Source organism: Seriola dumerili, unplaced genomic scaffold, assembly GCF_002260705.1.
Source record: "Seriola dumerili isolate Sdu_G_001 unplaced genomic scaffold, Sdu_1.0 BDQW01000306.1, whole genome shotgun sequence".
NCBI lineage: Eukaryota > Metazoa > Chordata > Actinopteri > Carangiformes > Carangidae > Seriola > Seriola dumerili.
This window is the reverse complement of record NW_019174561.1, coordinates 1,244,770-1,257,748: the sequence shown is the minus strand read 5'-3', so window position 1 is coordinate 1,257,748 and position 12,979 is coordinate 1,244,770. Positions and strand designations below refer to the sequence as shown.

Genomic DNA, 12,979 nt, shown 5'->3' with positions numbered 1-12,979 from the left:
CTTTTACATTATGTCGATATATGAGATGTTCTTATTTATGCTGTTCTACTCTTTTTTACTCTTTACTCCATTATTATTATTTTGATATTTCTCTCTATGTTTTGTCACTCGTTTCTTATGTATGTATTATGTATTATGATATCCATTAATTTCATGTCACACCTGTTTTTGTTTCGTTATGTTGCCAATAAAAGAATGAAAAAAAATAAATGTGCATTTTTAAATATTTAACCATTAACTGGTAAACCTAAATGTTTCTATAAATCTCTCTCCCTATATTTAAATCTAGATCTATAGGCTGATTGATGGTGACATCATCAGTTCATCCCACAGGTGTTGACCTGGGCGGAGGTCAGAGGTCAGAGGTCACGGCTCAGTCGAGTTCTCCAAACTAAACTATTCTACGTGGAGCTTTGGGATGATACACCTTCAACAGACTGATGGAAACACTGTAATCTGAAATATTCAGATATATAATTATTATTATTATAATTAGAATTATTATTATTTGTATATATGTTTTGTCGCTCGTTTCAAATCTTAATTATATATCTGAATATGTCAGATTTATAGAAACATTTAGGTTTACCAGTTAATGGTTAAATATTTAAAAATGCACATTTATTTTTTTTCATTCTTTTATTGGCAACATAACGAATAACTATAACTGGTGAAAAAACACGATAAACAGGAAGTGGCAGAGAAGATAAACCATAAAACATAAAACATAACAGACGTGTCAAATCAATGGTTTTTAATTTGGGTGGATCTTTAATTAAGGGCAACATTATCCTCTTTATGTTGCTGGAGGACGACAGGACGGGGAGAGGACGCCTGTGTCTTCCTGGTCCAACACCGACCTCCTGTGGCCGAGGAGGAGACTGCAACAGTCAACCTTCAGTATTTCAAAATAAATGTCTGGTTCCTGGTTCAGTTGTGAAAATCCCATTTTACCAGCAGCTGCTGAACACGGCTTCACGCTGAGTCTCCTGCTGTTTCCAGGTTTTGTTATTTTCTTCTTTTTCTTTCCTTTTATTTTTTTCTGATGGATCAGAGAGCGAGATCAAAGGAAAGGGATTTTATTTGCCACTTAAGTGACGTTATATAGTTTAAATTTTAACGTTTTCATATGTGCATCTGAATTAATAATGATTAATTATTGAACATCTTATTTTGTCTCCACTCAGCTACTGACAGATGAATTTTGTAGCTCGGTATCTGAGGTCAGTTTGTCTCCACCCTCAGTTTAATATGAAATCCTGACCGTTTCCTCATCGAGGTTTTTATCTCATCAGCTTCAGTGTCTCAGCTGCTGAGCTGCAGTAACTCCACAGTAAAGTGATGGAGACTCAGAGCTGAGACACACACACTGTGGAGCTGATGAAGAGAAGTGACCTGGAGTGAAGTTACTCTGTCGGCCATGTTTTTTGTTTTTAAGGTCTTCTTTTCATTCCAAATTCAGATGAAGATTTTTTGTGCATCAGATTAATGCAGATGTCAAATTTAGATTTTTAATTCTTTAAAAAATGAAAATAACAACAGCTAAGAGTCTCTAAAAACTTTGTTTTGGTCCTTTGGTGCCATTGATCAGCAGGACAGCATCACTGAACTTAGAGCTAACAGCCATGTTTCCATGGTAACAGCCGATAACACCTGCTGAGCACTGTTGCCATGGAAACAGGGCTCTTATAGTTCTAGTTTAACCTCGGGGAAAGAACTTCTTCAAATTTGGCATAAATAATCACTGGGACTCAAGGATGATTTGATGGACAAAGGTCAAAGGTCGAGGTCATGGTGACCTCACAAAACACGTCTATGGCCATAACTCAGGAAATCATCCACTAATTATGACACAGTTTAACTCAAATCTTTATAAGGATAAAATGAAGGGTCAAAGGTCAACTTCACTGTGACATCATAATGTTCTGGTGTGTAACTCAGAGGAGAGACTGTGACCATGTTTCCTGGTTGATGGAGGAAACAACATGAGGAAGTCATTCTAGTTATTTCAGCTGTTTTTCCTCCACGTCACCTGATCATCGTCCACCAGCAGACAGACAAACCTTAGACACACGAGTTAAACTGAGACAATCCCACTTTATTCGTCTGTTGCATCAAGTTCAGACATTTTTAAATAAAAGTAAATAAAATAATAAACAACACACAACCTCTCAGCTACTGTTTATTACAGTCAATGGTACAAACTGATCCACTCAGGTGAACAGTGACGTCAGCTTCTGGCTTCCTGCTATCGGCGCCATCTGGTGGACGGTCGCCGGAGCTGCAGGATGTGATGATAGAGCAGAGAGAGAGAGAGAGAGAGAGAGAGAGAAGATGGATGGAGATATTATCATTATTGTCACCCTGACAGTCGTAGTATTAACACACCATCTCCCACACACATGTGAAACCTCAGACCAGGACAGACCAGGTCTCTCTGAGTGTGACTGTTTTCATAGTGACTGTTGTCATAGTGACAGCGGCTGTAGTGTGTTAGTTGTAGCAGGGATGTCTTCCACCTCAGAGCCACGCTGCAGCTGAGGGTGGAATGGGTCACTCCACTGCTCTGCTCTGCCTCCTCTGCCTGAACACACACACCCAGTATGGAGCACTGGGCTGGACTGGGAGTGGAGGCGCACACACATAACACACACACACACACACACACACACACACACACACGCACACACACACACACACACACACACACACACACACACACACACACTCATACATGTACTAAACAAATAAACAACAAAGAAAAACAACAAATTAAAAGAGTGAATGAATGTGAAATTAAATGAAAACATTTATTCTGTATTATCTGTGGAGTCACATGACGTTTAATAAACATATGTAAAAAAGCATAAACACACAATGTAAATCAACAATAAGAAGGTTTTTATGTTCAGATGATTAAAAAACAACAGACTGTCCAGTGGCCTCGACACTTTCAACTGTTGTTCTTGACTCATCAGGAACCACACCTGTTGTAGCCTGTATTTAAGATTAATTAATTTCATTAATTGTAATGTCTGTTTGTCACCTCATTTTTTTCCTTTTCATATTTCAGTTTTTATTTCTACTTAAGGAAAGGGAGGGGCAAAAGTGTTGTTTTAATATGTTTTCATTATTATTTATTTATTTATTTATATTTCTTCTTCACTATATGTCATTAGTATTAAAGCTGATTGTGTAGCTGAGCGCTTTGTTGTTGTTGTTGTTGTTGTTTTTAGTTAAATAAAAAGAACGAAACTTAATAAATACGCTTTGGAAAAGAAAAAACAACGGACTTCACACTTATAACAAATAACATATTAAAATGAACCCGAGCGGATTATATTACATTCAGTTTTCTTTCACTCCTGTCAAAGAGAGTAAGAAAATCCGCCATTTAAGAAGCTGGAGCAGAGAAATTGTTGTATTTTTTCCATTATTTCCCCAAGTAATCACTAATCAAAGTAGCTGCTGAATATTTAGCTGATTAAATAAATGATTAATCGCGTTATCTCCAATTAAAATGTGGTTTGAGTTCAATGTTTTTCAATAAAAAGCTGCAGAAACTTAAAACTTTGAGGCTCAGTTTGTTCTTTAATCCAACTGTGCAACCTGCTGAGGGACACGTGGCACAAACAGAGAGAGGACAGTAACATAAACCCGCTGATACAGAGAAATATATTGATCAATAACTTCACATATACTGGAAATATGACGAAATAAATCAATAAACTCTTTTGATTTCGTGTATATTTTTATTTGTATTGACTAAAGTTGCAGTTTTAACCTAACTCTGTGCGTGTTTATTGACCATCACAGAGAACAACAGCAGATTCACCATTATATTATAATATTATATCATAATTATTATAAGTTATTACTGTATTTGCTGCAGACTCTTATTGTTTTAACCTGCTCTCTCTCAGCCGCTGACCTTGTAACTCGATTCTCTCTCTGCGCAGTTGACACTGTAAACTTGACAGTTGTCACTCGAAACACGACAACAGACCGCGAGACTTAGGCCTCAGTCCGCGCCGGCGGGAAAATCAATCTGACTTATCAGAAAAATATTAAAGTTTGAGGTAAAATCAAACTTACCGCTGGACTGTTGGACCGTTTCCTGCGCCGTGTGGAAGATGGAAAGGTCTGGAAAATGAACGGAGAGGAGGAGGAGAGTGGTACTGCTTATCTTCACGTAGCGGGTTGCCAGGTTTGCATTTCATCCTCCTCCTCCAGCACATATCAGGTAGAGTGAAGGGGTGAAAGAAGCACTCATCTTTTATACTTAAATACACTAAACCTAAAAAGAGAAAGTTAACTTTAGTTATTTTTGAGTTGAAAGAACTTAACAAATTTTGTTTTACTTTTTCTTCTTGTTGGATGCCTAAAATTTTGTTTGCAACTGCAGATAATGAAGTAATACAATAAGAGAAAAAACTATTCTATATATAATATATATATTTTTTAATTTGTATCATTAATATATTATATATATATATAATATATTTTCTTTTTTTACTTAAAATGTCTAAACTGTTTTCAGTAGATTAGCACAGACAATGTGATTAATGAGCAGTCTTTCTTTGCATATTGCTCTCAGTACATGTAAATCATATGAACACACGCTGAGAAAACGCGTGTTTACTCCGGACCTGGCAACCCCCGCACGGCTCAGACTACATGACGCAGACTCAAAAATCATGGCGGACGAAGTGGAGCAGGTTGGTGCCGCTGTGTTCAGTTCTGCTGTTGTTTTCTCAGCTCAGCGTGTAAATAATGATCCAGAAATGACGTCGAAACACAGTTTATCTGTCGTACATATGTGACTGTGATTATTGAGTCACTGTGCGTGTTGTTGCTGTGGTAACAGCCAGCAGTGGCCTGACAGACAAGCTAGCTAAATTAGCTCGGCTAGCCGGTGATGCTAGGTTCAAAATGACAAAACGTGTTTGTTGACTGGTCTGAGGTCAGGTCAAATCCAGTTTAAACTGTTCATTAAAGGAAGCTCAGACCTGTCAGTGTGTTGGTCACTGTATAGTTGGTTTAACTACGCAACGAGTTAAGTTTTCATGAAATCAGACTGAACGTTAATCGGTTAGAAACGTAACTGTTCACGGATTAAATGAATGAAACACAGTGTGTTAAACTTAATTTTCTCCACAGCTCCATCTCCTCTCAGTCTGACTCCTACTGTCAGTTTGGATTCATTTGGTCTGAGTCAGTGTCCTAAATAAGTTTGATTGGCTGAGCTGCTTTGTGCTTAACATGATGCTACATTAACTAAGTTTAAACAACATGGTGCTACATTAGCTACGTTTAAATAACATGGTGCTACATTAGCAAAGTTTAAGTAACATGACGCTATGTTAGCTAAGTTTAAATAACATGACGCTATGTTAGCTAAGTTTAAATAACATGACGCTACGTTAGCTAAGTTTAAATAACTTGATGCTACGTTAGCTAAGTTTAAATAACTTGATGCTACATCCACCGGAAAATGAACTAAGACTTTTCTGCAACACAAAACCCACAGAACACCTGACTCCCTAAACTTAAGGCAACATGGCGCTGAAGCTTTAGGTTTGAATAAGTTAAAACATGTCACATTTTAAAGTTTAGCACCAAACATTGCAGTTAGAGTCACTGAGCTGCTCATCTGTTTCTCTAAGAGATGAATCCCTTAATGGTGATTCATGAAAATCCGTCAGGACCGTTCAACTTCCCTCTGTTTTAAAAGTATTTGAAAAACCATGAGAGACTGGATTAATGAAAAACCTCTATGTTCCAATCAAACAAAGATGGTAGCCAGACACGACATATGTCCTTTATTTCATTATTGATTAATCAGTTTTCCTTTAGTAATAGTTTATTCTATGAAAAGTGAACCAGAGCTTCACACAGACGAAGGTGACGTCTTATAAAAGTCTTGTATAGTCTGACTGACACAAAGATGTTCAGCTCACTAAGATATTAAAGAAAGAAAACTCACATTTGAGAGGCAGGAAACATTAGTCACTATTTTGTCTTTGACTGAAATGATTATAATTATCATTATAATAACTATTTTTCTGCCAATTGATTAATCAACTATATTCTTTCAACTCTGGTACTTTTTGAATGTATTGATTTTACTTTGTTATTTTTTGTATTTTCATAAACAATCAAGTTTTTTTAATTTCATTTCAAAAGCAGCACGATGCTTGGATCAGGAAACTTTAATGTTTGAATATTTCTTTATTCACATGTTTAAAGAAGTATTTTGAAACTGACCTTCTGTGTTTTCATCATCAGAAAAATAAATCCTAACCTCCAACACTGAGTTTACTCTGATATCTGTGTGTGTCTTTAACCTACGTTCTCTACATGTGCTGCAGCAACCGACCACCAACACAGTGGAGGAGCCACTGGACCTGATCAGACTCAGTCTAGATGAACGGATCTACGTCAAGATGAGGAATGACAGGGAGCTCCGCGGCCGACTGCACGTAAGACACACACACACACACACACACACACACACACACACACACACACACACACACACACACAGTCTCCCTACACTGCTCATCTCTGAAACCAGGAGTCTGGATCAGTCAGCTCAGCCTCCAGAGACTTTCTTATAAAAAACAGTTTTGTTTCCTGTGGTGTATTTCTGGTTTTCTCTCTTTCTAACGTGTGTGTGTGTGTGCGTGCGTGTGCGTGTGTGTGTGTGTGTTTGTGTTTGTGTTTTCTCTGATTTCATACCTGTGCTTGTGTTTGTTTCAGGCGTATGATCAGCACCTGAACATGATCCTGGGAGACGTGGAGGAGACGGTGACGACGGTGGAGATTGACGAGGAGACGTATGAAGAACTCTACAAGGTACAACATGGAGCTGTTCCCCTCTCATGAAACACTACAGACAGGCCAGGAACACACACACACACACACACACACACACACAGGCTGTGAGGGTTCAGACTCTTGTAGTTGTGTCTCTGTAAAGAGGAACCATCATGTGAAGGGTCATGTGACACAGTTGTCGTTACAGACTTAAAAACAAGGAGCAGTGTGGGTGTGTTGTCTAAACACAGAGGAGACGATGAAATACCACAACACAAGAAGAAGTCCATGAGTTTCACACACACAGTGAGCAGAGCAGGTAAAAGTCCTGTCAGCGCTCTCTGGTGGACACACTGTGTAAACACACTGTTTCTAAATGACATGACACCTCATTATCAGCTGACGTCACCACTGATACTGATCCTGATGTTGATACTGATGTAGACCGTCTGCAATTAGATGATATTTATTGATCTGTCCAGCTGCCAGGTAAAATACAGAGTAGATGTTAATCAGTGTTCATTCAGATGCCGCTCTGCGCAGTGTTCAAAGTATTTAAAATTCCTATTTTTTGGAATCGTGTGTGTAAATTATATATTTTTGTATCTGTCTGAAACATTGTTTTTCAAAGTTAAAGAACTTTAAAAATATAATTTGAGTAAAACTGTAAAATAAAAGCATTAATATTGTTTTCGTGTCCCTTCAGTCGACCAAGAGGAACATCCCCATGCTGTTTGTCAGAGGCGACGGCGTCGTCCTCGTAGCTCCGCCTCTCAGGGTGGGCTAACCCCAACCACTTCCTGATGCGTTGGTAACAGCTGGGAAGTCTCTAACCTTGAGGGAGGGGCTGGTGCTGCTATGACGACTGTCATCAACACGACCTCTGTCAGAAACAGGAAGAGAGGATGTTTGTTTGTTTTGGACTGAGAAGACCTTTAATCCTTTTTTTATTTGATGGTATTATGAACAGATCTTGGTGTTTCGGGGATTTCACCGTGAGTTCAGTTTCTCAGGATGTTTCTTTTGCTCAGTTCAGTGGCGAATGAATCCCACAGCTTTAGTTATTGAAATAATGTCTTTACAGTTTAATCCCAGTGTTTCTAACGTCTCATCATGGTTTCATTAACTGTTTAAACTCCTGTATTTAAAGAATGACACTGACGTTTAATGTGATTGTTCATTTCCTCCAGTGAAACTTCTGTTGGTTCACAGTTAAACTTCTCTAAACTCCCGACCTGTGAATATCTGGAGAGGTCTTTTAGTTCCTGTTGGTTTTAGTTTCATTTTTTTATATATTTTTGTAGTGACATCATTCTCAGGTGTGTAAACACCTGCTTTCATTTGGATTTTGGTAAACTTGAATAAAAAAGGTAAATTTGAAAAAGAATGTGCTTCGAAATCTTCTATGAAAATTACCAAATTTAATCAGTTTGTTCATGTAAATTACAATCAATTAACTTCTTCTGTCTAATGCTGATTCGTTTAGCATTAAATTTATATGATTAAGTTTATATGAGTCACAATTTGATTTAGAAACAAATTTTCTGTTCATGAAAACAACCTGAAAACAATCGACTGACTGTTTTAAACTACTAAGTTTAAACTAAACAGTCAAAACTTTATTTAAAGTAAAAAGGTATTTTATTCAAAATATACCTGAAGTTTGAAAATAAAGTACAACATTAACTCTGGTTTCTGTAATATAATACGCAAAAGGCCCTTAAACTTAAATTATTTTAGTTTATATTGTGTCCATCTCGTACATACTGTAAATAATCTTGTAGTTTTTAATGAACTTGTGTTTAACTAAGTGACTCAAACTTGGGCCCAGTCTTATTCCATCATAAGAGACTGAAATACAAGTTTTTGTCCTGGGTTAATCAGCAGGTTAATCCAGCTGTGCCTGTGGGTATTTTAATCTATAACAATCCAGTGTTCACATTGTACATTTCCTATGTAACCACTAACTACAGCTGTCAAATATCCTGGCATAAATATCACTGAATTTCCTTCTGAAATTTCCTGGAATGAAACTATAAAAGGAAAAGTCAAGTAAAGAAGAAATCCCTCAGAGCTGCTTCAGTAGAGTCGATGTAAAGGAAACGTACTACACTCTTGTAGTGCTGTGTCTGAACCACCAGATGTCAGTGTAGCTCCAACAAACCACCTACAGTGTCATGACGTTAAACAGACGATGGTGATGGATGAGCTGCCCCATGACCTTTGGTTTACAAGACCAACGCCTTCCCACCACGCCTCCGTCTTTAGGTAAACAATGAGAACACCATGATTAATTTTAAATGGAAAAAATGTATGTCTTCAGACTCTTCACTGTGGCTCCAGACTGAGGTCAGGTGTTTCCTGATGAGCCGAGACCTCGATGGAGTTCACCTGTGGCTAACTGACTTGACTGGACAAAGTTTATAAAGACACACACCTCAGTTCACGCTGTGTGAAAGCAAACCTTGAAGTTCAAGGAGCTCGCTGTAGATCTGAGATAAAACTCTTTGAGACGGAGAACCTCCATCAGTCTGGTCTTTGTGCTCCTGGAAGAAAACCTGGGAACAAACAAACAATTAGATAAACAGACAGACAGACATGACCTCTTTAAAGGAGGTAACGACCACAGAGGACAGACTAAATATAACACAGCTTCACTCTTTCACCAGTTTGTAACATTCCTCTCGTTGCAGCAGCGGTCTGAAGTCCTGACAGACGGACCGTCCTCAAACGCTACATCATCCTGCCCCTCGCAGCGCTCGACAAATAAATACTGAGTGACCTCATGCCTCACGAGTCTTCACTCTTGTGTCAGAGATATTTTCTCATCAGTGGAGCTGTGATGTGTCACTCTGAGAATGTCTCTGATGTCGAGTTATTTAAATCTCCTCGTCTCGTCAGTTACAGGTCAGAGAGGTGAGCTTTGACTGGAAGGTTGTCGGTTAAAATCCCTGAAGTTATAGTTAGGTTTTCATACTTGCCCCAGAATACGAGTAAAAACACAACGTCTGTGGATAATAATGAGCAGACAGAAGGACGCTGCAGCTGCAGGAGCGTTTTCAAAAGTTTCTGGACCTACAATATGTTTTTAATAGTTGCCACCAGAATTCTGCAGAAGAAGATCGGGGCCACGTGAAATTTCTTTCTTTTTTTATTTAGGTAGAGAGACCTGAAGACCGAGAGAAAAGTCAGATTTCTGAGTTTAAAGTCTGAATTCTAAAAAAACAAACCCTGATCTTCTTCCATAGGAACCTGGAAAGAAATCCAGAAAAAAATAGTTTGATGGATTGTGATTTCTGTGTTTCTGTAGTTTCTTGTAAAGTTGAAAGAACCTTTTTTCTCAGGCTACGTCCACATTCGCACGATTTTATTTTTAAAAAGCGTTTTAAAACATAAACAATCTCTGTAGCAATGTTTCACAACTGATCTCTGTCCACACTAACATGTCTGAAAACACACCATCATCACATGACCATCCACGTACATAGATCGTGTGCGAGCCGGTGTAAACAGGAAGTAGATTGTCTCCTCTGCAGTAAAGCCTCTGAAGGAGGAGCAGCAGAGACAGTTGTAGCATTAAAACAGAGAATGTAAGTGAACAGCAGCTGCTAGCAAAGACAACAAGGTCAGTAACTCTGTCATTCATCATCATGTTGTATTCACCACTGGTAGTCCAGGCTGATGACAGCCAATCAGGAGAGACCCTGGCTGTGACCTCATCGTTTACAGAGGTCTCACTCTCTGTCCGTCCACACTACAACACAACCCCAGAGTTTCAAAATAAAACACAACCCCAAGAGTTTTCAGAATAAAATTGGTCCAGCAGTGTTTCTGAAAGTGTGTTTCAGAGGCTCGGAGTAATGTGGACAGCAGGAGTAAAGGTATTCTAAAACTAAAGGGTATTAGTGTAGATGTAGCCTTAAAGCAACTCTGTGGTACTATTTACCTGAGTTTGTATCTCAACACACTTGTGATAACAGTGATAATGTTCAGCAGTTACAAACAATATTTACACCGTGTGTAACTCCTTCAATCCAGAGTTCATTGTGCAAACAGTCACAATCAATTATATGTTTCTTTATTAAAGTGAAGTTCTAAGGTTCCACCGAGATTTGAACTCGGATCGCTGGATTCAAAGTCCAGAGTGCTAACCATTACACCATGGAACCTGTGCCTCCTTCCTGTGTTCACTCCTCTGGACGCAGATGAAGGAGGTTTCACTGGTTTGACCTAATTGTCTAAGAAGAGTCTAAAGCGTCTGAAGAAGAAGTCATCACTCTCATTTCACAGCAGGTGATTTGATTCATGGTTACAGCAGCTAAAGTCTTTCACAGTCTGTAGACGAGGTGTCGAACTGTCACATCTCAGCCGGGTGGAGTCAGTGGACGAGCTGCAAGTGGATGACCACAGACACAGGGTTTATAACAGCAGCTGATAATAGAGCCACAGTGTCGGTCACATGACCAACCATTGTGGACGAGAATAACTGCAGACGGTCAGACACGTCGTACACGTAACACACACTGTACATACACACACTGTACACACACACACACACACACACACACTCTCTCTCTCTCATGGAGGTGTCAGAACCATCACTGACTTCACACTGTCTCCTGTGTATTTCTGTATCTGACACTGAGCAGTGGAACAAACTGTGTGCGTGTGTGTGTGTGTGTGTGTGTGTGTGTGTGTGTGTGTGTGTGTGTGTGTGTGTTTGACTTCAGACTGGACTGTCAGTGGTTTCTGTTGCTGCAGCCAGATGTTGCTCTGTGCTGATGTTTTGAAATCTGAGTTCTCCCCGTGTCCTTAAACGCAGCGTCAGCTCCAGCTGCTTCTTTTAGTGACAGAAACAGGAAGTGAGGTTTAGACTGATGATAATCTACAGGCAAATGTTTTCATAGCTGCTGCTGGTACAAGTGTGTGTGTGTGTGTGTGTGTGTGTGTGTGTGTGTGTGTGTCTCATGTGTTACATAACATCATGTCATGGCTGCTTGGCAGAACACACACGTGATCTTGTTGCCAAATCCCTGCTATCCTGTTTCTATCTGACTGTACACTGCACATGTGTGTGTGTGTGTGTGTGTGTGTGTGTGTGTGTGCATGTGTACTTCTTCTGTGTGCACAAACAGAAACAAATGATACACAGAGTTTATTGTGGTTGTGTTCTTTCTTATATCAAGAGTGATGTCACCTTTATAATTATCACATATATTCACCCTCTGGATATATGAAGATATAAGTTCATAACATATATGAAATACCCATAATAAAAGTTGTGTATGCACATATATAAAAAATATGTTGACACAACCATATATGTTAACAATATATATTTAATTTATATAAGTAAATAAGTTTATTAAAACAACACACATATATAAAAGATCTATATGCTTATATATGTGTTTCTTGCTCATTTAAACATCTCTTCCCATTCTAGGAGAGTGTTTAGACTCTTGGCCTTGAGGTGGATATACAGTATATTTATATTAACTATATCTACAATATAAGCATACATACATTAACATACATATTTGTATGGGCTAGACATACATGTCAATATATGACATTATTCGAATTTCTAATGGGTTCCATATGATTTTTACATATGTGCTTTTATGTTATAAGTACATATATGTCATATATAGAAATTCAATATATGTACATATATTAAAAATGTATATGGGAATGAATGAAACACTAACAGTGATGATCAGGTTTGTTTTTATTTGTGTGTTTTTACATGATCTGTGTATGTGTGTGTGTGTGTGTGTGTGTGTGTGTGTGGATGCGTAGCACAGGTGCTTCTGTCTCCCCCTGCTGGCAGAGAGAGGACTTACACCAACAGTCCTCTCCGTCTCCGTCAGTCGCCGTCTGTCTTCATCAGACTCTGACTCTTCCTCTGACTCTCAGTTTCTTTTCATCTGGAGCATCAGAATGTGTCTTTGGACTCTTCGGACTCTTCAGTCCTGGGTTCCTCTTTAAAAGGACTACGGTGGCCCTGAGGGCTCAACTCACTGCAACTGAAGAAAACTCACGCAAACACACAAACACATTCAGAAAACATCTTCATCAACATATGGAAATAAAGAAACACGCGGCAAATTCAGTCGTACAACAACAGGAAGTGTTTCCAGAAGAAGTAGGGGGGGGG

General features: G+C 38.7%; 1 protein-coding gene and 1 non-coding gene across 2 annotated transcripts; one reads left to right on the top strand and one right to left on the bottom strand.

Annotated features, from left to right (window-relative positions):
- Window positions 1–4,676: 4,676 nt before the first annotated feature.
- On the top strand, window positions 4,677–8,206 carry lsm3 (LSM3 homolog, U6 small nuclear RNA and mRNA degradation associated). Its single transcript, XM_022758712.1, has 4 exons — window positions 4,677–4,718; window positions 6,372–6,482; window positions 6,763–6,858; window positions 7,526–8,206. The coding sequence occupies exons 1-4, from the start codon at window positions 4,698–4,700 to the stop codon at window positions 7,604–7,606; spliced, it is 309 nt and encodes a 102-aa protein (XP_022614433.1). The 5' UTR covers window positions 4,677–4,697; the 3' UTR covers window positions 7,607–8,206.
- Window positions 8,207–10,916: 2,710 nt separating this feature from the next.
- Window positions 10,917–10,988, bottom strand: trnaq-uug. The gene has a single exon. It is a non-coding gene; the product is annotated as a tRNA-Gln (tRNA).
- Between the last annotated feature and the right edge of the window lie 1,991 nt (window positions 10,989–12,979).